Source organism: Scaptodrosophila lebanonensis, unplaced genomic scaffold (assembly GCF_003285725.1).
Source record: "Scaptodrosophila lebanonensis strain 11010-0011.00,11010-0021.00 unplaced genomic scaffold, SlebRS2 tig00000024-arrow-pilon, whole genome shotgun sequence".
In the NCBI taxonomy this organism is placed as follows: domain Eukaryota; kingdom Metazoa; phylum Arthropoda; class Insecta; order Diptera; family Drosophilidae; genus Scaptodrosophila; species Scaptodrosophila lebanonensis.
The window spans coordinates 15,577,736-15,604,056 of record NW_022060538.1 but is presented as its reverse complement, the minus strand read 5'-3'; the positions used below and the strand labels follow the sequence as shown (position 1 = coordinate 15,604,056).

Below are 26,321 nucleotides of genomic sequence, written 5' to 3'. Positions count from 1 at the left end.
TGCCGTTGCAAGCGTTGCATTTTACGTCACTTTTTTGTATACTCCTTTTTTTAGCTGCTGTAGCTTTTGCTATATTTAAACACGGTGCGGGTTGTAGCTGCTTACTATATATACACTACATACATATATGTATGTATGTACGTGTTTGCGTATGCCTGGGTTAGTGTTAGTGTGTGTGTCAGTTTGCATTTTTTTGTGTTCTGTGTTTTTGTGCTGGCAGGCAGCAGCTCGTCAACCGTAGCACTTCATTTGCTTCACAACTCATTCATGTTTTGTGTCTTGTTGCAGGCTAGCGAGCGAGCCTACTCGCTACACCGAGAAAAACAATTGCATTTTAAATGAACAAATCAATCAAAAGCAAAACAATTAATTAAATTATTTCATTATGAGGTTGAAATTTGATTTTTGCCATTCTTGTATTTTAAAGTGCAGAATATTTTAAGCTCAGAATAAATAGTACCTCGAAAGGTTAAAATAAATAAATGCACTGAAATTATGCTACTTATTGTTGTGGCATCTGTTATGGTTGGTTTTTTATGGTTGATTCACCCGCCTGCAACACCTAAAACATAAAATTTTAATCTGTGTAAGAATGGTAAATAAAATCTCATTTATCTTACAAGTTTACTAAATCTAGAAAGTTTTTTCGTCACTTTTTTTAATCAGTGTAATCAAGCGAACAGGCAGTCATTTAGTCAGTCATTCAGCCGACTAGTCATTCAGTCCGCTAGTCATTCAGCCGACTAGTCATTCAGTCCGCTAGTCATTCAGTCAGTCATTTAGTCACTCAGTCTTTCATTCATTCAGTCAGTGCCAGATCGTCAGACATTGCCTCTAAGCTGAGGTAAACAGCAACAACAACAACAACAACAAGAGAGTCGTCTGTCACTTGTCTCGCTTTGGCTCATGTGGCCTCTGCTCGGCCTACCAGTCTGCCTGCCTGATTGCAAACACTGCACCGCACCAGCCGCTCACCTAGTTTCGAGCTCGCCACTGCCTCCACTGGCTGGCTGCCTCACTGGTTGCCTGGCTGAATGCACTTAGACATGTTGGTGGTGGTACTTCTGCTATTGCTGTAAAACCTCCCCAACTGTGCAATAGTTGTTGTTGTTGTTGCAGCTCCCTCGCGGCGGGTATCGCTTACAACAAACACTTGCAACGTTTGCAAAGCTTCTGCTCCGCTGCTCCGCGCTCGTTGCTCGGTCGTTGGCTGCTGCTGCTGCTGCGGTGGCGGCAACGGTGGCAACGGTGGCAACAGCGACGGCGACGGTGGCTGCTTTTCCTCGAGAACTTCTCGGCGAGTTCTCGACTGCGTGGCAGCCAGCAGGCCTCACAGTACGTTCGCGTGCTTTGCATACTTTGGTTGCGTTTTTTTCCCGTATTGTGCGCGCGCTTTTCACTGCAACGTGTGGCAGCTGCAACAACACATCGCCATTGCCTCGTTCACCAGCTAGTCAGTCAGTCAGTCATACCCGTACATACGAAGTGCAGTTAGCGTAGGCGCGATTTTTGATTTGTGTGTAGGCCTGCATTTAGTTTGGTTTGCTGGCTTTCCTTCGTTTGCTGCCGTTGTTTTATTTGTCCTTGATTATGCATTTATTTTGCTTGCAATCAACTCGTCTATGCGCTGATTTATAGGAGCGTGCAAAACGTGACGCCATCCGCAAATTCGCGATCTCCCGCCCACATCCTGCGAGTGTCTGCCAGGCAGTGTGTGTGCGCTTCAATTTGCATTTTCGCGGCCGCAATTTGTGAGAGCGTGGAGCGAAGCAAACGTTGCGTTTCCGCAGTTTTGGTCATTTTCGCGCCATTTTTTCGTGTTTGTCGACATTCGCCATCGTTCATTGTTGCCATCGTTGTTGTTGTTATTGGCCGTCTGAGCCGCACTAAGCCGCCGCTATTGCTGTCCTTGCTGGCCCTGCTGGCGTTGCTTGTTTGGCTCGTTCGCGCGTGTTGCATGTCTTTTTGGTTTTGGACCTCGCCATCCATAAATCAAACGGCATAATTGTGCGTGTGTGACCGTTGGTACGAACGAATGAACGAGCATCCTGCCCCGTCGGCCCCTCGCAACACACCGCTTGAATCTGAGCCCCTTGGTTGTCATCGTCGTTTGGTTGCGTGTTTGTATTGGCACCCATAGCAACAACTACATTTGGTAGGGGCGTGTGAGGCAACAACAAGTGGCGGGCACACCATGTAATGATTATGTCTTAATAGCGCCATCAACTTACCCCCGAAAATCTTACAAATGAAGTGTAAAAGCATTTGATTATAACACGCCCTTCTGCATCAAAGCCGCTTAACTTTGCGTATTGTGTGCAAGGATTAGCAGCAACAACAACAAAAGACATAGCACATACACAACACTCGACAAGTGATACATTGATTACTACACACATATTGTAAGTATATTTTCAAAGATTATGCTTGAAAATCAGTCTAAAGTATGTCAGTAAATATTTTAAAGTAGAAGCTGTGGCAGTGCGTCTTATTATAAAATGTTTCTGCTTATAATACATAGAATTGATATATTCCTTTTTAAACTGCAATTGGTTAAATATATGCACGTTCGTTGAGCTGACAACTGTTATGAATATAAGCTCACGGGAAAATGTATAATTCAGGCACGGGAAAATTTAATTTCGCATAGAACTTAGAACTTACTTAAATGTGGAGAAAATGTATTATAGTTTTGTGTTATTGTCATTTTGTGGTTAGAAGCAAAAGTAAACTTTATATAACCTGAGGTTTGTGCGAATTCTCTAAATGGCAGAAGAGATCCCCTGCGACACTACAGGTACATATAGTATAATATATGTATATGTCATAGAATATGGCGAGAGTGTTCTAGAACCTTAAAGGAACCTTCAGAAGGTACAACTATTATAGATCTGACTGTTTATGGTCGATATACTTTATATATCCTTGAATCTGTGGGTGAGCTGGTCTTTTCAACTAATTTATTTGTGAATAGACTTTTGGGCTTGATTATATAAATTAACAAAATGTGTCTGAGAATGTGTATTAATTAATCTTTAGCGCACGTCTTGCACCTTTCGTTGTCTTAATGTTGTCACATATGTACGTCTTTAGCGCACATGACCCCTTTCGCCTGCTTACTTTCCTCTTCTTTCCGAATCTATCGATAAAAGTCTGTGTCGGGCTGGCTGTGCATCGTTGCCACATCATTCCCACATATACTCGTATGTTTCATACCATATAGCTATCATAATTTTTATACTCTGTACATGAAATGTACAGGAGTATATAAGGTTTGCGAGAGGTGAAAAATGTAACAGGCACAAGGAGGCGTGGCAGACCCCACAAAGCATATATATTCTTGATCAACATGACAAGACGAGTCGATCTAGCCCTGTCTGTCAGTCTGTCCGTCTGTTCGTCCGTATGAACACCTGGATCTCAGAGATATATATAAGAGCTAGAGAGACCCTATGGGGGTTTTCCCGATTTTCCATTCGTATAATCGCCTATATCTCGGAGACTATAAGCCCTAGAAAGATTCCTTATAAGATTTCTTTTAGTTTCATATATTCGATCGATCCCTGTTTGAATGCTACCTATTATAAAAAATTGCAATTAAATAGTCAACTGTCTTACCTTTCAAATAGGTCAGCAATGAGTGATATAGTTTATTCCATTGAAAATTAATTGTCAAGTAATTGGGACTATTAATTGCATTTCATGGCCCCTTTCACAAAATACTTCCAAGCACTCTTTGAAAACTGCTTTAATTTACACTGCGAATGGCAGTTTTACATACATATATATATTCGAATATATTGTGCTGTTTAAGGTCATATATACTTATATTTATAATACATATATGTATATCAGTTATAGTCTACCAGTGTGTTCATATGTACATACTGGTATACCAATATTTGACATTTGTCAGAAATTATTTGACACACATTTGTGAAATTATTCGATGAGAAGAAAAGTCATCATATTAAATTTGTCAATGTTGATCTACATGTATTGGTCGCAAAAAGCTTTGATGGTCTCCCTCTAGGTTTTCTTTAGTTACATACAAGTATAACGCCACTGGAACTTATGATTGGCAGCACAATTTCATATATAGAAAGCATGCATATTGTTCCACGTGCAAACAAAATTTGCATTCCGAAACAATTAAATATATACATATTTTACTGTACCACTTAATGAATGTATTTTTATTATAATGTATTTCGTTATAAGATTCTTTTTCTGATATATGAATAGATGTGTATGTAAGTATTTGTGCAGTCTGTTCGAATACTCAATGAACAACTCGAGACACACATGCCCCAATTCTATACACTTTAGCAAATACTCTTCATCACATACATAAAAAGGTTTTTTTTCGCTTCTGAAATATTTTTTTATATTTTAAAGCAATAATCTCTTTCATCAGTTTACTTGTCGGCTTGAAAGCTTCTATGCAAAGATTTGTAAAATGCACGTTCATTGCACCAAACACAGGAAAGGAGGACAAAAACCCTCCATAAAAACTTCGCTTCTCGTCTTTGAGTTCCTCAAATTTGCATAAGAGGCGTGTGCACAAGTCCTATTAAAAATTTCAATTATGTGCAAACAAATGGAGGAAATGCAATTTCAATTAAAAACGACAACGAAAATATGATACGACTCAAAGCAACAGCAACAAAAATAACAGGAAGGACAACAGGAGCAAGAGGAAAGGCAAGCAAAGGAATAAAAAAGTGAAATCGAAGCCGTTAACATCGCACGCTTTGTTAAGCAGCCGAGGGCTCGGCTAGCTGGAGCATTGACAGTGGTAGGGGCGGACGAAGGATCAAGGGGTCCTGTTTAAATACTCGTATATGTGCGTGCATGTACTTGTCGCTTAGAAGGCTTCCATCAACCGCAAGTGCCTACCAACTGAGGTTGGGGGGCTGCATTTGAGTGCCGACGACTGCAGCCGACTGCAAATGCCAAGTGCAGACAGGTGCAGTGGCATTGACAGCAGACACATATAAACACACACAGAGAGACATATGCAGCTACAGACTGACAGATTGAGGTACGCATTGCCAGCTGTTCGAAGCAGTGCCGCCTGCATATGTAATTTTGTAGCCAACCTTGAGAGCGAGCAGTCAGCCAGGTGGAAATTTTTATTAGACATACAGTCTAGCATTTTCCGCATTTCCATTTTCTGTGCGCCTGTTAGCCTGCAGCTGTCGATTCCGTGCACTAAAGTCGGCCCCAAAGCTTCATATAATATTTGTACCCTGCATCCAAAGCAACGAAGTAGTATATAGAATTATTGTCAGTGAATATAGGGGATGATCAGTGTAAATAGGAAATATATAATGTTTCAAAATGAATTAACAGTTTTGTTTTTAATTATAATGTAACATTATTTAATACTCACATGTTTTAAAAAACTTGTAACTTCCAGTACAAATGCAACACAGATGGTTTAAAAGAAAAAGATACATTAAAAAGAAAGGAACACGCGGCTATCTAATTAGGGGAATCCTCAAATCTGGTACAAATCATAAGTTTTTAAGCGTATGGATGGATGTATAAAGCTTTATTATTATGGTTTTATTTTTATTGTATAAGTTTTAAATTAGTTTTTTTCTAATTAAAATTAACATTTACACGAGTATATTTATTTCATACCTCAATTAATATAGGAATCGAATTAAATTTATAATAAACGCTTCTGATTGCCTTTCGGCCAACTATACCTCGTTTTACAGACGTGAATAGACCTAATTAGCAATCTATAGTTAGAAAAATAGTTCTTAATGTTATATCTTCAGATATTTAAGTCGTTTAATCATCACCCAACAAATTATTTGGATTTTTACAAATTCAATAAAAATTAATTAAAAAGTTATCCTTTTCTAAGACGAAGCTATATAGACTGTTTCATGCAACAAACACTATTACTATTTATTTTTGTGTTAGGCCTTAAAGGCGTTACAAGCTTACACACAGCAAAATAATATACCCTTACATCTTTAAAAATTGGAATTAACGTCTGGAATGCTTTAATTACACAGTCACATTTATTTGCTACAAATATAGCTCTCTGATATAATAAGAAAAAGCTGCTATTTATATTTTTTACGGTCGTTATTCAGGCTAGGTTTTGAATTGGCTTACAATTTATGAGGCATATTTTGCAGGGTATTCCATATCCGACTTGAACACTGTGACTTGTTGTTTTTCCCTCCATTTTACATGCATTGCATTTGCATATATTCGTGTGTGTGCTTGTGTGAGTGTGGTTTGTCAACATGCTCACCCGTTTATGCATTGTGTGCCTTTTTTGTGAGCCTGCATTGTTGTTATTCCTGCTGCCCCCCGTCGCTGTTGCAGTTAATTGAAAATACTAAATTTCCACTGTCTAGACGGCAAATTATATGACAATTGTGTGCGTGTGTGTGTGTGTGTGTGTTTGACTTTCATATTAAAATTAATTACTTGTGCTGTTTGCCAAACTCACATAAAAAAATAAAAAAGAAAATATAGTAAAACATGCACCCGTTGCTATGCAAAAGCATTTAAATTTGGAAATGTGTTCAAAGGCAGGTGGCAAATATATGAAATGTTCACACCTCAAAGGCGTTTGTGAACTAATAATAACCTGCACATAATCAATGTCTTAATTAAACACAAACATATACGCTCACACACACTCAAAGGATCGTGCAGCCGGTAAATACATGAACGATAAAGTGGAAAATCTCATAAACCCGGTAACCGGAGATTGCACAAAATTTGCACAATAATTACAAACGGAAATCGTGCGCAAGCAAAACACCTTTTGACAATTGCCACAAGCTGACACGCATACGCACATACATGCAAATTATACAAACATTTACACACACACACATACACAAGCACAATTATTTAGCACTTAATAAACAATGAAATTGAAAATTTAAGACGCTTATCGGGCAATGCGACTGGCTACCTGAGGATACATCCGCATGTGCAAGCACACACACACATCTATACATGTACTGTTAGGCAGTCATGTAATTACACTGCGCGCCTGTTTGTATGCAACCTTTTATGCAGCTTTGGAATTGTTGACTCTGTTTGTAAGATCAACTTTGGCAGTGTAGCATTCATTAACTGTGCCTGCACCTTGTAGTTGTGGTTCTGCTCTAACTTCTTGTCGTGCTGCTCGTAAATATAGCAGCTGCAACTCTCCAAACCTGCCCTGCCCTGCCTTGCCCTGTCGTGTCCTGGCTAGTAGTGTCCTTTCAGCCTTGTAGTATGCAAAATATCTTCAACATTGACTTTACTGATTTTGCCTTATGCATTTTATTATGTGTTTATTATGCTAACAATGTGCGGTAGCTGCAAAGACGGGGGTGGGCGTGCGCATGACATGCTGTTAGGCAGCGGCGATGTCGGATGAGATTTGCAAAGGTTTGTATTCGACTTTTGTGTGTGCGAACAGCCGACGAAAATGCATTTGATTTAAAGAAATTAATCAAACATTTGAAGTTTATTCAAGGATTTTGAAAATTAATTCAACAAGAGTATTAATATTCTAACTTAAAAGAGAGGATGGTTTTTAGCTCAATTATTTATCGATTGGATACTGGAATTGGAAATTTAGTATTATTTAGAAATTTGTTCGTATTATTTCATAAATATATTGTGGATATGAACGTCAGAATTAAGACTGGCAAAAAATTCAGATTGAAATAGAGTTTGTGGTAGTTAGTTTTGAGCGAAAGCACGTGAGTTTGCCGGTAATAAGAACAATTCAATTATGACTTCAGCAAGTGGAGTCGCATAAAATTTCCAATGAACTAGCAGCACTATTTAATCGAACATAGGATGATTCGTCCATAAGAAGATCATTTTATTTTGAGATGTGAGGTATGCACAAAGTACCAAGTGTTGCGAAACTCACCCCATCACCTAGTACTTTGTTTTCTTAACATAAACTAAATATAAATATAGAGAAACAAAAAATACATTAAAACATACTACTATACATATGTACATATTCAATTGTTTTGTTTTTTTTGTGCATAATCAGGCAAAATTGTAAAAATTCGAATAAATGAAAAATATGTTGTACGGAGACAGTATGGTTTATATTTAATTCGCTGACTAGTTAGGTTTTGTAGTAAATTATTTAAAAATATGTAAATAATTATGATGGTTTAGAAGGATCTCAACTGAGCTTCAAGAGCTCCCAGGTACTTAGAAATACACTTAAATAAAATATCACACATCATGAATATCTTTATTAAATTTTTCTAATCTAATAATGGACTGCAGACTAATTTCCCCATTTTATAAAGTGCTATTATTAAGCGACATTAGTTATAAATGAACTCGTCGTCGGTCTTGTTGTCGCCTGCCAATTCATGGTGAAGAAGTTTATTACCCTTTTATAGCTGAAAATTCATAAGCCCTGCTGTTGCGTCCCACAAGAATGCTTTTTCCTTTGGTATTTTGCACCGCATGTGTTTATCAATAAGAAAAGCATGAAAACCAAAGACAATTAGTGCTGTCTCACTTGCTCGCTCACATTCACACACACACACGCATACACGTACACACAAGTAGAAGTACAGAGTCGACCTAGTGCCATGTCAATGCATAAATCAACGCCCAAGAGTTGTCTACAGAGTAGGACCTCTGTCCACCCACTTAATGACGATAACAGCTATGCGTGCTGGAAAATGGCATCTTCCAAAATGTAGCCACATTATTTTCATTAAGGCATTGTTTATGGGATTCTGAGTGTGTGAATGTCTGTGTCTTTGTTTTTCCGGTTGGCATTTACTTTAAGTTTGCTGTAGAGTACTGAGCGATGTCTGCGCACGAGTGGACACCTGATGTAAGGCAGACGAATGCGTATAGGAAATAGCATCAAATATTTTTGAGACAACCGCAACAGCTTGCCCTTGAGTGTCAAAGGGCACTCTGGGGCTGACTTCAAAACTAAAGGCTTAAAATTTGAGTATTCATTGATTTTTTTTTTAATATTATGTTAGGAGGAAGGTCCAACAAATTGTATTGGGGGTGTTTCTTTGATATATATAATTATTTTTATTATTCTTGAAGAATTCTGAATTCATCATATGAAAATTTAATTAATAAACCAAGTATGTAAAAAAACACATCGCTAATAACATTTTTGTTTGTGCGCCAGAATTGATTTATAATTTTTAAGAATCTTTTAAACAAGGCAAAGATATCCCGATTTTGTATTGCTTGAGCTTAGATTGCAATATTTGGGGTCTCGTAACACAGCTTACCTATTTAAATTAAAACATAATTTTAAACGTGTAACCAAACATAAATATATATGGACTACTGTGAGCTGGCTGGATTGCAGTGATATTTGCATTTAGTTTTTGACAAGCAAAATATTTTTGTCGAGGCCCAGCTTGGACTGTCTGCTCAGTCATTGTAAATAGTTAGACGACTTCCTTTTGTCTTTTGTCTATTGGCCGGGGGCGCAACGTCTGCTCATATGTCTATGCCTGTCGGCTGATTGCAGGAGTATGTATGTGTGTGTGTGTGTATGAGTGTGTGTGTTTAGTTCATCTGTCATTTTAAGTGGCTTATTCATATGCAAGTGGCTTCCGGGGCTAAACGTATTCAAGTGTTCTAGTAGCTCGTGTACATGACCGAGCATTATCATTAAGTGCTTATAGGCGACAATGTGAATGTGTGTGTGTGAGCTTGAACAATGACTGCTATTAACACAAATTGATATGGCTGCTGCCCAGTCAGTTATAAATGCGTTTTATACCTGCCTATGCATAAGATGTTCCAGGCCAAACAAAGCTATTCTCGTAGCATACTTATATGGGCGCCGGAAGTGCCAAACCGAATTAAGTATCAGTATCAGGCCTAACACTTAACCATAAGCCGGCTTTCATTCTAACTCCTCCCTTTTCCTTACTCTCTCTCTCTCTGTCTCTCTCCATTTACTTGCAGGCCATCAATAAAAATAAAAACAACCACCCACCCACTACAAAGTGTACAAAACGTTGCTATGAAGGCAACGGCCAGCAGCAGCAACAACAACAGCGGCAGCGCAGTCAGCGCCAGCAGCAACAACACCAGCGGCTATCCACTCAGCCACTTTGAGCCGCCAACGGGTTCAGCATCTGCAGTTGGCGGCAACAACAACAGCAGCGGCAGTGCCAGCTCAAGCTCAACATCCGCCTCCAACATTTCAAAACCCATCAAGCCCGCTCTTAAACTGCCAAAAGTCTCGTTTGCACCGCTGGACATTGCCGCGCCCTCTGCGGTGCTGCCCCACGCCACGTGATACGCGAATATGCCACATCACAACATCGTCTGCGAATGGCTGCGCACCATTGGTCTACCGCAGTATGCCGAAAGTTTTTTAGAGAACGGCTACGATGAGCTGGAGATATGCAAACAAATCGGAGAGATCGATCTGGATGCCATTGGTGTGGACAGTGCGGCGCATCGTGGCAAACTGCTGAAGAGTGTGCGCACGCTGCGTGAGAAGGGTGCTGCCATTGTCTATGTGCTCATCAACGATCCGAAGGCCTTGAGCAACAGCAATGAGATTCTCGCCTCGGACTGTGATACGCCTGTGACCATGAAGGAGCTGGAGGCTGTGATGAAGCGGCATTTGGAGGCGGACGGCATACGTCTGACAGCACATCCTTACTCGACACCGGTGAGTGTGACTCCCCAGGGGCCCTGCATAGTTGTTAGCTACCCTCTCTGACCAATGGCAAGCTGCTGGTCGCATGCACACTTATCTTGGTCATTTTGTTTAGCGGCTGCATCGTTGCGGCAATCCTCATGTGCGGGCCAATTAAACTATCCAACATGATTTTAATGCTTTAAACTATATATTTTTAAAATATAACTACCGCTCATTTTTAGAAATAAAGTTTCACATTTTAATGAACTGCCTTGTTCTGGCTTTTGCCGTATTTAATAATTAATTTGTATTTCAAAATTAATTTTCTTTCTGTTTCCCAGTTTTCAAGCAATCGTTGAAAATTTGTAGAATACATACGGGTGTCCATTTAAAATATTTTAATTTATTTTAAGAAACATTAAATAACAGAGCATTTTAGGTTTTAGAAATCATCAGGAATTTACAATACTTGTATTTACTTCACATTATAGCACATTTGAAATGCTAATTTGAACAAAATGCTTCTTGTTTCTTATTAATTTTATGGGCAGTGTTGCTATTCGGGTATTGTTATTGTTGTACAGTTTATGGTTGTAGTTGCAGTTTTTGTTGCTGTTGTTGTTGCTGCTGCTGCTGTGGCACAACGTGTGACAGTTGCCGCTTGTTTGTAATGGCCACCGTTTGGGGATTTCCACTGTGTGCGCTCTAATGTGAAATTAACACGATTTTAATTTAGTTAAACCGAGTGGCCGCTTGGCTAGCCACAGGCCTCCACTAACCATATACCAACCAACGCCCTACGCCCAACACCCTCCACTATCAACCCGTTAGTTGCTGGTGACTGTTTTGCATGGTTGTAAAGTTTATTTTATTATATGCCGGCTGCCCACCCAAATGTTTTTACATTGCGCTAATTTTGTTTATTTTTGTGGCAAGGCAGTTTAGATAAAATGAGAGCGCAGCGCGCTGCATACGAGTTAAAGGCCCCATAAAAATTTGGTAACTATTTAATGGACAGTCAATGTTGTGGACATGCAAAATTGGCAGCCAACACCACCAGGGACGCACCTAGATATAATGCTGAGCTCTAAAGTCGGTATAAAGCATGAGTTTTGCAAACAGTGGGACTAGTTCACCACAAAACAGTATTGTTATGAATTTATGATAGTACGTACTCATTTATTATGCCAAAAAGGCCAAAGTGCTGGTCAAAATGTAATCGAACAATGTTGCAAGAGTAACTTCATTTCTGTTTTTTGTTGTTGTTGTTTTTTATATATTCAATTGAAATTTATAATTTTAACAATAGTACGAGTATATATCTCTTATGATATTACTATTATGAGACTTTTTCCCATACCTACAATTTTATTAAAATCACATTTGAGAGACATCTGTTACATCCTGTCGAAATCATGCAAGTCGTTTTTGTTTCCTTATCTTTCGCTACAAGGATGCAAATTTAACGTTAATGTTCATCAAAATATCGTAACTAATCCTAGAGATTAATACTAATACAGTATTTGGCAGGGTTTTCCATTTACGTTATTCGACTTGTTCGCTCCACTATGACGCTTTGCAGGGACGCAATTGAAAATACATTTCGTTCATCGTCAGTTGCAACTTTTGTGGCTGTGATGAGCGCCACAAGCATGTCAAGCGGCGCATTCGATGTTGATGCCGCTTTTTTCCATGCCCAGTTTATTTGCAGTTTCATGCATTTTTTGTAGCTGTAGTTTTTTGTGTTTGCGACACAGAAAACATGTCACTGGTTCAGGGCCATTTGCATTCAAAGACTCGGAGAGAGAGACATAGATAAAAAATAAAATGCAAAACATATGTGGCTGCTTTATTTAAAGTTTTCTAAAGAGGGGCGGGGTGTGCTGACTGTGGTGGCACCCGGCTATTGAGCACGCGTACTGTTGACACTCTTTGACAGCCACCACACGCATTAATGTGCAACGTTCTCAACGACAGTTTATTATGCAGGCAGGCAACACTTCCGCACATGCCTCAAAAGTGATCGAGCACATACTCGTAGAGCAGGATGAAGTGCCAGACAAAGTGTGTGTGTGTGTGGAAAGTTTTGCAGAGGCTGCAGCTTTGCATTTTAATTAGGAATTGTTATGCGTATACTTTTTGGGGGCAGATAGGCGGCAACGCACTTAACATAGTTTGCTACCAAATGTTGTCAAATATTTGCCACTGCCGGCCATATTTTGTGTCACTTACCGCACCACATGTCGTATGCGCAATACCACGTCTGGAAAATTGAAATGTAACTTAAATGCAAGCAGAAAATTCTATGAAATGAAAATGCAGTGGAGTAAAAATTTGCCCGACAGGTGTCTGCACTCGTGCGCAACTACAAAGCGGTTAGAAAAGGTCCAAAGGATTGCAAATGGATGGGGTTTTGGGTTGGGGTATGGGACTTGTTAGCTTCTGGCCGCTGTCTGGGGCAACTCCAACTAATTGCACTTTGTGCTGATAAGGCAGACATACTATATATGAGTATCTACACACATATATGTATATGTGCGTGTGTGTTTATACTCTCCAGACAGTTGCCACAGACGGCATGACGCGGCACAGCGCGACTTGACTGACTGACAGTTGCAGACAAGTTGCATTTCAGCACAAATGTTTGCATGTGAATTACATGAATGCGACGCTAAATGAATTTGTACACACACATACACACACACACACTACATTCCTCAATGCAGTTGTTTGCTGCAAGCATTTGCAGAAGGGCTGTTAGAAGGATGCATTGCATCTGCATCTGTGTTGTCGCTTCAGTGGCTGCTTTGAATATCAAGCCGGCAAATGGAGAGCGACAGGAGGACGGACAGCCGCCAGCAGTGCAGACAGAAGCATACGCACATATTTAAGTGGCAACCTTACGCTAATTACCGGAAGATATTAACACTTGTGCAGCAGGAAAGACACAACCACAAAGCACCTCTATTCGAGCTTTAAATTAGAGATGGCATCGTGACTGATTTTGGTTTTATTCACTTAGTTTGAAATGGTTTTATTTATCGTTAGGTCGAGTATATGTTTCGAGGCAACTAAATTAGTTAGTTAATAGAGAATGGGGCATTATTTATCAGTGGGTAGATTATAGGTGTTATTGCTTTCCTTTCCTTTTAATTGCATTTAATCTCAGTTATATAGATTTCTTTTACGAGTTTTACGAATTCCCGTCCGTTGGCAGTTAAATGTGAAACTGATCTGGAGAAGCAGTATTTGCTCGTTCATGCATAAACTATTTAAAATATCGTTTTCATACACTTCCTATCTTCCTTTCGCATTCTTCATATATAGGAAGGCAAGCGCGGCTATTTGGAAGGCCTAGCGGCACATTACAGCAAACAAATCAACATGCCTTACGAGGATGTCCTGGACGCCATTGAACAGGTGCGCCAGTCCAAGTGGAAGGAGCGTCACGTGCGCATCTCGACGGGCCATACGTTGACGCGACGCTCGGCCGGCACCAGCAGCGCCGGTGGCCTCATGAGCTCCTCGGTGATGCCCACCAGTCATAGCCAGCCCTTGTATGTGCCCGGCAAGTATTTGGTAAGCAGCTAACGGCAATCGTGCACATTTATGACCCAGTTGAACTGTGACTTTATGGTCGAGCACAGTTTACGAGTCGGCCCCGCGTTGGGTCAATCCAATCGTTTGCCTCTAATGCGTTGCATTTGTTATTCATTCAGCCATCCAGTTGCCTGTCCAATCGGGAGGAGAATGAGATCTATAGCTACACACAGAACGATTTGGCCAATCGGATGGCACGCAATGCAATCGACTCCAAGTCGGCGATGAATTTGAATGGCATGCAGCACAGTTATCCGGGAGCGCGCACCAATTTCTTTTACGACTTCTCGGCAACAGGTAATTGGCAATTGGGAGTCGGCACTCAGTTGAGGATGCGGATGCGGATATGCAGGCAGTTATCTGGTTTTTCGGTTCCTTGGTTTTATGGTTTTTAATTCAATTACACCGGTCTGTGCTGAAACTTTGTCTACCCACCGTTTTATATGTCTATTTATCTATCTGTCTATTTGTTTGTTTGTTGGTCTTATGTATCTTTTCCAGAGGGGCGCAACAAAAATAAACAGCGACGTACAGTCTTTGCACGATTTCTGAACGGATTGCGCCAGAGCGGAGACGAACTGAATGCAACGGAGGGTATGCAGCTAAAGGTGAGTTTGTAAAACAAATACGAAATATTTGTCATTTGTCTCTGCTGTGATTATAAGCGGCGAGTATTAGGTTTCCATTTATTCCCGGTCATCAACTAGAAACATAATTGGAATATGAACGGTATGGTCTCTCGAAACGTAGTATACACAGAATATTTTTAAATTGACTAGGATAATAGTATAATTTGATATTATTGCATAGTTAGGGCTGTTACTCTATTATTATAAGGACTTATGTATTTGCTATTGGGAAAAAATAATGATACAGCTCTAGTTTTTAGTTTTTAATTTTCTTTTTAAAAACAAATTCTACTCATGTACCTACAACTTGTGCTTATTACATTTAATTAAAATATAAAAACTGTGCAAACCTAAAAATAAACAAACTGGGAGGATGACACAACAGGAAAACTTCGACATCAGGACAACAGCAACAACAGGAGCAACGATAGCCACAACGACGACAATGACAACAACCGCGATAACAACAAACACAGGCACTGTTGACTAGTACTACACGTAGAAAAAACTTTGTCGAGGCTAAGCCGATAAAAGGCAATTACCGTTAATTGCGTTGCTGTTGTCGTAGCCCTGAAACAAGCGTTCTCGGTGAGATAGAGAAACGCCTACAATGCGGACACGCAGCTCAGAGCAGAGAAGGACAAGGCATGAAGGGGCTGGACAGGGAAGGCTGGAAGAGAAGTCGGCTTGGTCCGGTATGTGTAAAATTGAGGCTTAGGTGCAGGATGCAAATGCTAGAGCGGCAGTAAGAGATAGGAACTGTCAAATGTATTTCAAGAGCAGGAGACTGTCGACTGGACAACGACAACTGTGTTGTGTAGGCGTTGCTAACCTTTTGTGCGGATGTCCTCACAGAGCATTTTCCCACTCTTTCTCCACTCTAGATCTCTAGTCCGCTCGTTCATTTGCACCTTTTCGCGTTTGTTTTTTGCGGTTGATGGCTTTGCCCCTGGCCTCATCGTCCTCAGGAAGGATGTCGCCCACTTTTGCAGATTCCCTACACACGATTGCGCTTTTTTCGGCACCCGAGCGCATTTGTTTTTATTATTTCAGCCGTGCCAAGTGTTTTGTAAGTTTTTATGCAAGGGCTCCACTCGCTGCCCCTGTCTTTGGTTTCTTTTTTCACTCCAGCTCCCGAGAGTTTATAACTTTTCGTGTTTTACGGTTGCTGCTGCCCATGGCTTTTTTGTGGTCCGGCTGCTGGGGCTTTCCGGACAGCCTCTGTTGTGTTGTGTTGTGTTGCGCTGTCGGTGTTCATTTAATATTTAAGCGCAATTTGGCACTGCGCGCGGCAACGGCGACTACCGTCTGGCCATGGCTTTAGAGCGGGTCCTGCCAGCCGGCGCTACTTTGTTTTGTGGTCAATTTTCAAAATGACTTCAACTAAGCGCTCGACATGAGAGTGTGCAGGCGACAATTGTAAAACACGGCTCCCTTCACAGTCCTCAATCTGTGAGTCGTCGTCGAGTGCTTTTGTGCTTAAGCAATTTTGTCCTTTGGCACTCATTACCTTGTTTTTTTCGTTGGTGTGACTGGTCCAGTAGTCTTGCATTAACTGGTAGCAGCTGTCACACACACACTTACATAGACGAAAAGGTCAGGTCAGCACGCATACTCGCATTTAAACATATTTGTGCATATTCTAAACTTGACTTGGCCTGTCGCTCATTATGCGGTCTGTTGCGGAAATGTTGCTTTAGGGAAATTCCGTGTTGCTCTTTCATTATGTGTATTTGCTGGGTGGGGCCATTTCATTTGACATTTTCATTTTGAACTTTTGTTTTTAAGCTCCGGCAATGACGATGACAACGACAATGACGACGACGACTTGCTTAAGCTGCTTTTGTTGTGAGGTGTCGATTTGTTTTATGTGGTTAGATGGTTGTGGGCTGCTTTTGAAGTGGGAACGCTGCTTAAGTTAATGAAGTAATCAAAAGCACAATATGCCTCCAATTTATTATGCTTCTTTCTGCTTTACAGACCAACGAACGCCTGAAGACCTGCGGCACCATGAAACGTCCGGAGCCTCATCAGGATTTTGAGAAGACCATACAACGAGTAAATATATAAAATGTTCAACAACTATTTCGCTTCATCGTAGAATTGGTTATGATTGTAATTACATTAGCTTTTTCAAGAAAGAAAATATGGAGGCCACATAAACATGTTGGGTCTTGGTACTGTCAGATTGTGAAGATCATATTACAGGTCCATATTTTGTTTCTTTAGATTTAATTGCATAATAGAAACGATAATGTGATTACTATCTTTAAACTTCCAATTAATTACTGCACTGCGTTTAGTAAATTTCACTTAATTTTTTGTTCGCAGCTGAAAACGCAGAAAGCCGCACAGAAGAAACCCGCCAGTGCACCGCTTGACATTAGCATGCACGAGCGCAGCAAGGAGGTGGCACATACGCATGTCAACGAAATGCCGTTAAATAATTATACGAAGCATCCCTAGGACACGGCCACCAGCATTGATGCTGCATAAGATTTACACATTTAAAATGAAAAGGAAAGGAAAGAACGCATATTTATTGAAATCTATATAAGCATACATATACGAGTACATATTTATACAATAATTAATGCAACCAGTGATACACCAGTTAAGACAGCAAAATGAATTTAAGCAGCTAATTAAACTAGTCCATAGTACACATTGAATTCAGTGAATTCAAGTGATAAGCAAGCACGAGCTGGTTAGAGAAAGAGATAGAGTGAGTGGGGGAGTAATCTACACATGCACACACATGCAACGAAAAACAATCAACGTGCACATCAAACTATAGCATACCACACTTTTTTGGATGCCGAACCAAATGCAACCGTTCTCGAAATTAAAATCAATCAAAAACTCTCTGTAGAATGTTGACAAAATGCAAAATTCCAACACGAAATTAAACAAGCTTAACGTTAAGCCAACACGCACGCACACAGCCACACACATACATGCACATACGCAGAGCGCGCATCATGGGGGCTAAGCGCATAGTTTTTGCATTAGAGAGAGAGAGAGAGAGAGAGAGGGAGAGAGTGAGAAAGTGAGCACCAATGCCAAACTTCCGTTAACCGCAGACAACGCAGACAGTGAAGCGCAGTCGGCATGGCATTTCCGTTTCAACTTTGCAATGCGCGCTGGCTACGTGGCTAACTGAACTCCACACCCGCTTCGCAGCCCCCCTCACCCCAGCAGTTCCATTCGGACTGTTGCATCGATTTTAGTCTTTGGTTTTTGAGGCTGCGGGCGCGTTGCACGAGTTCCTGCTGCCAGTAGTCTTTTTTGCATTTTAATTGCATGTTGCGCTCAAAAGTATGCAACGAACTTTTCGCACAGTCGCGTCTCAGCAAATGCGATTTGCATTTTTGTTGCCTCCTGCCTCGACCTCGGCAAAGCATTTCAAATTGGCTTTTAATGTTGTTTGCATTTGCCAAAAGGCGCAAAATGTCGATAGTTCATCGTCGTGGTTAGTCATGGCGCCATTTGCATGACCGACCTGGAAGCAAAGGCCAACCAACCATTCACACAGACACAAAAATGTGTGCAAAAACAAGTTTATTTATTTATTTGCAGCAAATGCTACAAAAATACTTAAACTATCAGCTGCATTTATTATTAAATTCCTTGTGCGCCTTATTGAACAGCCAAATTGAAACAGTTAGATGTTACGTGAGCTCATTTGCCACAACAGTCGAGTTCAACTGCAACGACATGGCCATAAAATGCTTCGAGGCTATGCGTGCGTGCCTGCTTTTCCTTTTCCGTTGCCGTCACAGATTTACACGCACACAGACGTACGCATATACGCGCATACTTACACAACCGCACAGTCGCGTTCATGCTTGGCGAGCGACGCATTAAAGTGTTGCCAAACAGCAATTAGCCAAAGTAGTTAGCTTTTTGTGGCAGCCAAAAAGTTGATGTTGTACATCCGCGTGTTGGTCTGGTGCCAAAAAAAAAAAAAAAACAAAAAAATCCAGACATTCCATGCATTTGAAGTAGTGTTGTGCAATAATATTTGTGCTGACTCTTTGCTCGTATTGTTGTAACAAAATAAAATACTCACTCACTGCACTTACAATTTTTGATTTACATACTATGTGTATTTTGTCTACCTTTAATTTATTTCTGAAATTGCTATTTATTTTGTGTAGGCTTTATATCCCGTGACAGCTTACGAATAATGTTAAAAGAAATAAGACTAATTTTGTAAAGCCAATAAAGACAAGTTGAATCTGATTTTAAATGAAATAACTTAAAATAAATAGAAATATACGTGTGTGCTTAGTTTTCCTGCTGCTTTTAGATGGGAAACCAAGGACTTTTTTGCAATTAATAACTTATAAAAATTAGTCAAATCGACTAGCGAGAGTTAGCTTCGAAATTTCATTATAGTTATCTGAGTTTGTTTATGGAACCAGTTATTTGAACCAGAACAAATGCGTCTGTGTGTCTATGTATGTGTGTGTGTAGTGCTTTATCGTCATTTTGCAGTTGCTACAAATATCACACTTAAACGTTGTAAATGTTTTATTTTTAAAGCTTAATGAATTTTTATTAAGGCCCCTTTTTGTATTCACTAGTACCCCTTTTTTCAATATTATTTTTATGCAATTGCCTTTGCCTCACATTGTGTGCCAAGCTTCAATTATCACTTTTTTTTTTAAATTTAATTAAAGGCAATAAAAAAATCTTTCAAAAATCAACCAGCAATAGTGAAAATAGTGCGCAAACAATGCGCAAAAAATAAATAACTAGTATAGACAACAACAAAATGCAAACAGTGAAAAAAGGTGAAATTAAATATAGGCGAAAAATAACAAAAATAATAGACAGGCAGTGAAGTGTAAAATTGTATGCCACTTTAATGTAATTTTTTAACTACATATATAAAATACAAACACAGACCCATACACTTACATATTTACAGGGAATCTCACACAAGTACAGAACAATAAAAGCAATAAAATGGCAGCTATAAAGTGTAAAATGTTAAATGTAAAATGCAAAGTGAAATTTAGTTGCACGCTCCTGTTTTAATTCCAACAGCAGCAGCAACAGTAAAAATTGTTTGAAAAATATTACGTATACGCATATGTATTTACAAAATATATTAAAATGTTTGCAGTAGGACGTGTGGCATGTTATATGACATTCTATATTTATCTACATATGAAATATGCAAAATATAAATGTATAGGAGAAGAAATGCCCATACAGCCAACAATCCGGCATATGAAAATTGACGGTAGCTGAAATGTATGGCAAGCAACTGGGCTTTAATTTAATGAAATATTAAAGTGCTGTCGCATTTGACACAGTTATAGGTGTGCGAATGTTAAGCAATTTATATATGTAAACCATAAAAAACATAAATCAATATGCATAATTATTGACATATATAGTTTGAAGTAGACATAAGAGAAACCCATTTGCAGAAGCGAAATGCAATTTAAATTATTATACCATATGTAGTTTCAAATTGTTTAGGGTTTGTTAGCTTAGGAATAAACTTGAGGAGAATGTGACTCCAGAAAGAAAGAAATATACAGGCTTATACCAGTATCCAAATAACAAAATATTATTGCTTATGCATTTTATATATGTATATTTAAACATAAAAAGTAACATAAAAACACGATTTACTTACTTTAATTTAAGCTGAATTAACGGGAACACCAGTTTGCTTTATAAAAAAATTACCCAAATTGTTCGTACTTTTATTCTATTTTTGTTTTTTTCTCACAATATGCCGCGCAACTATTTCCTAACTCCTTACTTTTTATACATCCGCGAATTAGTTGGCTATTTCAGATTGTATCGCCTAATTGTTACTAGAAATTTAGCTATGATAAGTAGTCTGATGGCAATCAACTTTGAGCTCTGGCTGATTTATGTAAATTTGACAGCCAAACAAATTGCTCAAAGCATCGTAATGAATGAATTGAAAATTTATATGGCCTAGTGCACATTTGGCCATAACGAATCATATTCAAATGGGCAACAAACAACAATAAATACTCAATACGAAAAGGCTATAAAAGTGTGTTCAGCAATTAAACATAAAATCAATATACAGTATACAGAGTATATACAGACAACATATACATAGATATTTCTATAAAGACATACATACTCGTTGCAAGTATAGTATTTATTTATAAGTTGATGGAACATGGATATTGATGAGTCACAATATTTACATTTTCAATAAATAAGCCGTGCAAAAAGGCAAATTGATATTTGCATAAATGCATATTTTAATTTACATATGTAAGTGTTTAAATAAATGCCAAATCAAAAAACAAAATGCCAATATGACAAATATTCTTTAACAATAATATTCGAAAAAATGCTGCAAGCATGTGTATCGAAAAGTAAAAAATATAAATACATTATAGAATATAAGAAGAGCATGCCAGCGACTTACATATATGTTGAAAAAATTACGTATATATTGTACACACTTTTTAAATAAATAAGCATTTCACAAACATACGTTAGTGCAGGGTGGAGATATTAGTACATACGATAGTTGGTTGGCAGCCGGTAATTGCAACAAAATGTGTATTAAGTATAAATTTGCATGTTTTAGGGCTCTTTCGCTGAAAATTTAATCAAAATCTTGTATGTTAAATATAAACAATTAGTGTAAAACAAATAAAGCATTTGAAAATGTTGTATTAGTATGTGTAGAAATATTTAACTTTTTCAAAATTGGGACAATTTGTATTTTTGTATAGATTTAATTTTTTAGTGCTTCCTAAAGTTGGAGTGAGTGTCCTCAAAGGTTGAAGTTAATTCAAAGTCTAAATATGAAGTATAGATGTGAATAAATATCTCCAGCTGAGTGTAAGTGTACACCAAATGATTTTGAGCACTCTTCAGTGGCGATCTCCTGATCAGTCGCAGTTAGTGGAATGTGAGTGAAAAAAGCTAAAGCCATAACCTATGGCATAAGAGCGGTCTTGGATAAGAACCGACATTTATGTATATACATATGCAGTTTTAATGTCTAGCGGTGTGCTACTAAAACGTGTACCTTGTGCTTTGCTAAGACAAATTTTTAAGGGTAATATTTTGTTTTATTTATACTCTTTAGATATATAGATAACAGGCTATAGGTACACACTTATATGATCAGTATGCCTAGACTACTGATCCCGCATCTTTAGAGCTATGGTACTGAAATTTAGTAGCGACGATATTTCTTGATGCACACAAATAATACATATCGAACCCATCCATTTCAGATTACTATAGTAATCATATAGCTGACAGGAAGGCAAGAGAGAACGCTAATTGTTTAGCTAATAACTATTCTTAGAATTTACAAATTTGTTTGAAATTTTAAAAGTAGATAATTGTATCGCTTTTGAATTGTGGACAATATTGACGAAATTCCAGCTTTTATCATATCTATATTGATTCGTCTTGCTAATTAAGAATATATATAATTTTATATTTGTACTTGTGTGTAAACTTTGAGTATAAAAAGGAAAGTTTTTGTTATGAGATAATATTGGGAAAAGATAGATAACTAGAACGGCAACAGTAGAATTTATAGTTCTCTATGGGGGAATTGGTTTTTATGTTGGGCTTAGTAAAGGGTATATAGTTTTGGCGCAGACAAAGATAACTCCATAGCTCTGATCCTTCATGGGCATCTTATCACTTCGTATATTTCGGTGCAACACGGAGATCATTTTGGATTCTTTTGTTCGTGAACTCCAAAAATTAATGTTTATTGTCTTAACTCCTAAACCTAGCTAAGTCGAGAATGTTGGAAAATCTTGGAGTTACATTAAAAAAATGCATTAACACGCAATTGTATGCACCCTTTTGTGCACTAGTTTCATCCAATAGGAGTACATGGAATTCTCGTGAACAACATAATATACATAAGTACTATATGTATGCATAACGAGATGCAAGACGACACTTGACTAGAAACTCATTTAAATTAATGAAAGCAATTTGTGAAAAACTAAAACTAAAGAGACAAAAAGTTCAATAGCGCCAGCAAACAAATACTATACCTACACATTAATATTCGTACATACAAGAGTACCTGCATATGTATATTGTCATACCTATAGTCGCCTCTACATACATTTGGCAAATATGCATGGATATGATTTGGGAGGCGTTCAAACGTGTCAGTGTAAGTTCAAGTGTAGCCTCATTGCGGGAAATGGGAAACTGAGAGCTCCAGTGTAGTTCAATGAGGGATAGGAATGGAAGATGGGAGCGGGGGACGAAGAGGCAAGTGGTCGGGAGAATGTCGAGTGTTGATGCCTGCCTGAATCTGGATCAGGATGGCTGAATGGTATGCGATGGGCACAAATGCCAACACCTTATGAAATATTCATGCTTCCTCATATGTTTTATGGCTTGTTGAATTTTGTTGTTGCCTCCACTGTCCGTTCCCGCCCCCGCCCCCTTTCCGTCCGTTCGTCCACCACTCTTCAACCACCCGATGTTGTAGTTCAAGTTGTATTCAAAGGCGGAGCCTGTTAAATTAATAAAGGGCGCTGCGAAGGGCCGATGCATGACAAAAAGTTGTATGATTGTTGTTGTTGCTGCTGCTGGTGGAGCTGAGGTTTGTTTTTCAACAGCTGCAGCCTCTCCACTAGACTGGACCCCATGTGAGTCCTGAGTTCTGTCAAAAATGGCTGGCTGGTTGACTGGCTTTTCGGCTGAGGTAATATGTTTAATTTTCTTTTGGTTTTTTTTTTTAGCTGGAGCATTATATTTTTTGTTTGTAGCGCGCATTTGCTTAACGAACTGTAAATTTTGTTGCATATTAGTTGTTGTTGTTGTTGTTTTTGCTTATGTGGGTCCATTCATGTAATTGTGTGTGTGCTTTGCGGCTTAAAACTTTTTGTTTTGATAAATTTTAATTTCCGTTTGCATTTTGTATGTTTTTCATAATTCATGCCTTCAAGTAACTAGATTGATGAGGGCTCTTGTGTATTTTGGCTTGAGATTTGGCCTAGCGCCTGTTTCAATACCGATACATATATATGGACACTGAGAGAAAATTATAAGCTACTTCGACGAAAGATACTAAAGTTGAAATGGCTTTTGAAAAACGAGAGTTTTTGTTTGACTTGCCAACTGATTTGAAACAGAACTGTGTCACTGATCTGTTCAACATTGATTTCGTTTAAATAAATGCACAAATTGATTGACCTGCCGTATTGGGGAAGGATTCTTCAACAATACAAAGGGTATCGCTGGGAACAGTGTTCTGCAGTATTCGATTACTTTGTAAGCAGATTGCTATTTTCATCAAGATGTATGACAAATTTTAAATTCAGTCTTAAAGAGGAACTCACTATTGTGCTCTCTTTTTGTTTGACTGCACCGTTGCTGCCACACACACACAGCCATACATGCTTATAGATATAATCGTGCGGAAATACCAGACACACTAAGCTGACCTCTACGTGGGCTACAGCGTCACATGAGCAGTATATACTATACCTACCATATATACCGGCAAACATATACTGAGTACAGAACCAAGCCACCCAATTGCCACAATCCCATCATCACCACCACCATTCCCTCTTTAGGACGGCCCTTTGCACATTGTTAAACAGCTGCCGTTGGCTCGCACCCTGTACCTTGCACCCTGCATCCTGCGTCCTGCGTCCTGCACCACCACCCCGCTTGCCTTGCATCCCCATAGGGCCATTGACTAATAGGATTTGAAGAGCGTAAAATTGGTTCGTTGTGAACATGAAATATGCAGTAAATCCTTTTGCTTGCTCCCGCCAACGCCTCAGTCTCAGCAGCAGTCTCAGCCTCGACCGCCCTTACTCGACACTCCACTCCTGGTCGATCGACAACAACACAGTTTATCTTTATTTTCACATGTTTTTCTTTAATATTTTCCCGAACTTTGCTGCAACGATGGAGCTTAAATATTTGTTGCAGCTTGCCATATTTCTCGCCAGCCAGAGTTGCCATATTTTCTGCCTTCTACGGCTGCTCTCCTGCCACTGACTTCTGCTGCCTGCAAGGCCAATGCACGCGCAGTTTGTTACAATTTCGCGGTTCGATTTCGCGCCGTCCCCGTCCCCGTCCTCAGCTTCTTCCTCGTCCTCGTCCTCGTCCTCGTTCATGAAATGTCTGCCAATGCTGCTGCATGGTCCTCTGCCTTGCGCTCGATGGTGTGTTTTATTATCACAAATAAAGCGCAATCACTGTTGTGGCACATGCCAGCGAACTCCGACAGCAACAACCCCACCCATTCACTGCCATTTGCCACTTCCTCACCCACATACATACACACACACACACACACACACACATACACACACTTCCACATCCACTTCTACTTGCCACTTGCATTGCGTTGCATTTTTCATGCGCTGCACTGCGAGTATTTCATGGTGGATTTTCCTCATGCGGCAGCGCTACATGAAATATTGCAAATAGTTTTATTCATACTCGATTGCGTGAAATATGAAAAATTCAAAGAAATTTGTAAGAGCACGCAATACACTTACAAAGGATGTGCATGAATGAATGGCTATACTTATACTCTACTCAGTCTGTATGTATGTATGTATGTATGGATCTGTATCTGTATGTTACTTAATGCAAATAAGATTTACTTTTCATTTCATTTCGCTGCACTCGCCGCCATTTTATGCATTTCCCTGTGCGCCCCATTTGCTTTACTTATTTACTTATTTGCTGCTACTCCTGATATTGTTGCTGTTGTTGTTGCTGCTGTTGCCTCTGCTTTAATTGCGATTCTTGTGCTAATGTGCCTGCATTTATTTTCATTATAGTTAGTACTCGTATTGTCCCTCCACTCTGGCTCCTTGCAACGGGTCATTTTTAAAATGGCATTTATGCGGGCGAGCGCACTCCAAAGCACGTCTTTGGCTGCCCGCCAGACAGTGAAAATTGCCAACAATATTTATTTAGTTGCGACGTCTTGCCGCTTTGAAGCAGTTGCCGTTGCCATTTTCAGTTTTTCCGCCAAATGTGACCATTATTCGGCGTCTGATAATGCCATCTGATATACACAAATTGATGCCAGTTGATGGGAAAATCTAATGGCATGAAGAGTTGAAGAGTTGAAGACACCCAAAACAATGAACATCAAACTTGCCTGTCCTTTCATTCAACTTATCAAAATATAAATATTTTCAGATTTGCAGAAAAAGCGACTTAAGTGCTTGTAAAGATTGCAGAAAAATCAGGATTAAAGGATTAAATATAGGATATGTCTTAATAAATAGTTAGCCTTTAAAAAACTTCCGTCGTTAGGTCTTACTATAGTTTTCAAGTTTCTACTTTTACTTTTAAAGATCTTTCTCACCTTTCTTTCTTTCTGTTCTATAGCATTCCATTTAAACCATTACCGGAAAAAAAAGAAGATATCGTTTTTCCTTATGAATAGATCATTCTTTTAA

At 39.1% G+C, this 26,321-nt stretch overlaps 1 protein-coding gene across 1 annotated transcript; it reads left to right on the top strand.

Annotated features, from left to right (window-relative positions):
* The first annotated feature begins 10,291 nt into the window (after positions 1–10,291).
* Positions 10,292–17,343, top strand: LOC115621624. The gene is made up of 6 exons (XM_030515320.1): positions 10,292–10,678; positions 13,976–14,227; positions 14,368–14,545; positions 14,750–14,856; positions 16,858–16,935; positions 17,209–17,343. Exons 1-6 carry the CDS (start codon positions 10,307–10,309, stop codon positions 17,341–17,343), a joined length of 1,122 nt encoding a protein of 373 aa, XP_030371180.1. The 5' UTR covers positions 10,292–10,306.
* Positions 17,344–26,321: the final 8,978 nt, after the last annotated feature.

Coding starts and splice junctions, on each gene's coding strand:
- LOC115621624 (XM_030515320.1), top strand. CDS start 10,307: ATGCCACATCACAACATCGTCTGCGAATGGCTGCGCACCATTGGTCTA. Junction 10,679..13,975: donor CACATCCTTACTCGACACCG/GTGAGTGTGACT, acceptor CTTCATATATAG/GAAGGCAAGCGCGGCTATTT. Junction 14,857..16,857: donor CGGAGGGTATGCAGCTAAAG/GTGAGTTTGTAA, acceptor TCTGCTTTACAG/ACCAACGAACGCCTGAAGAC.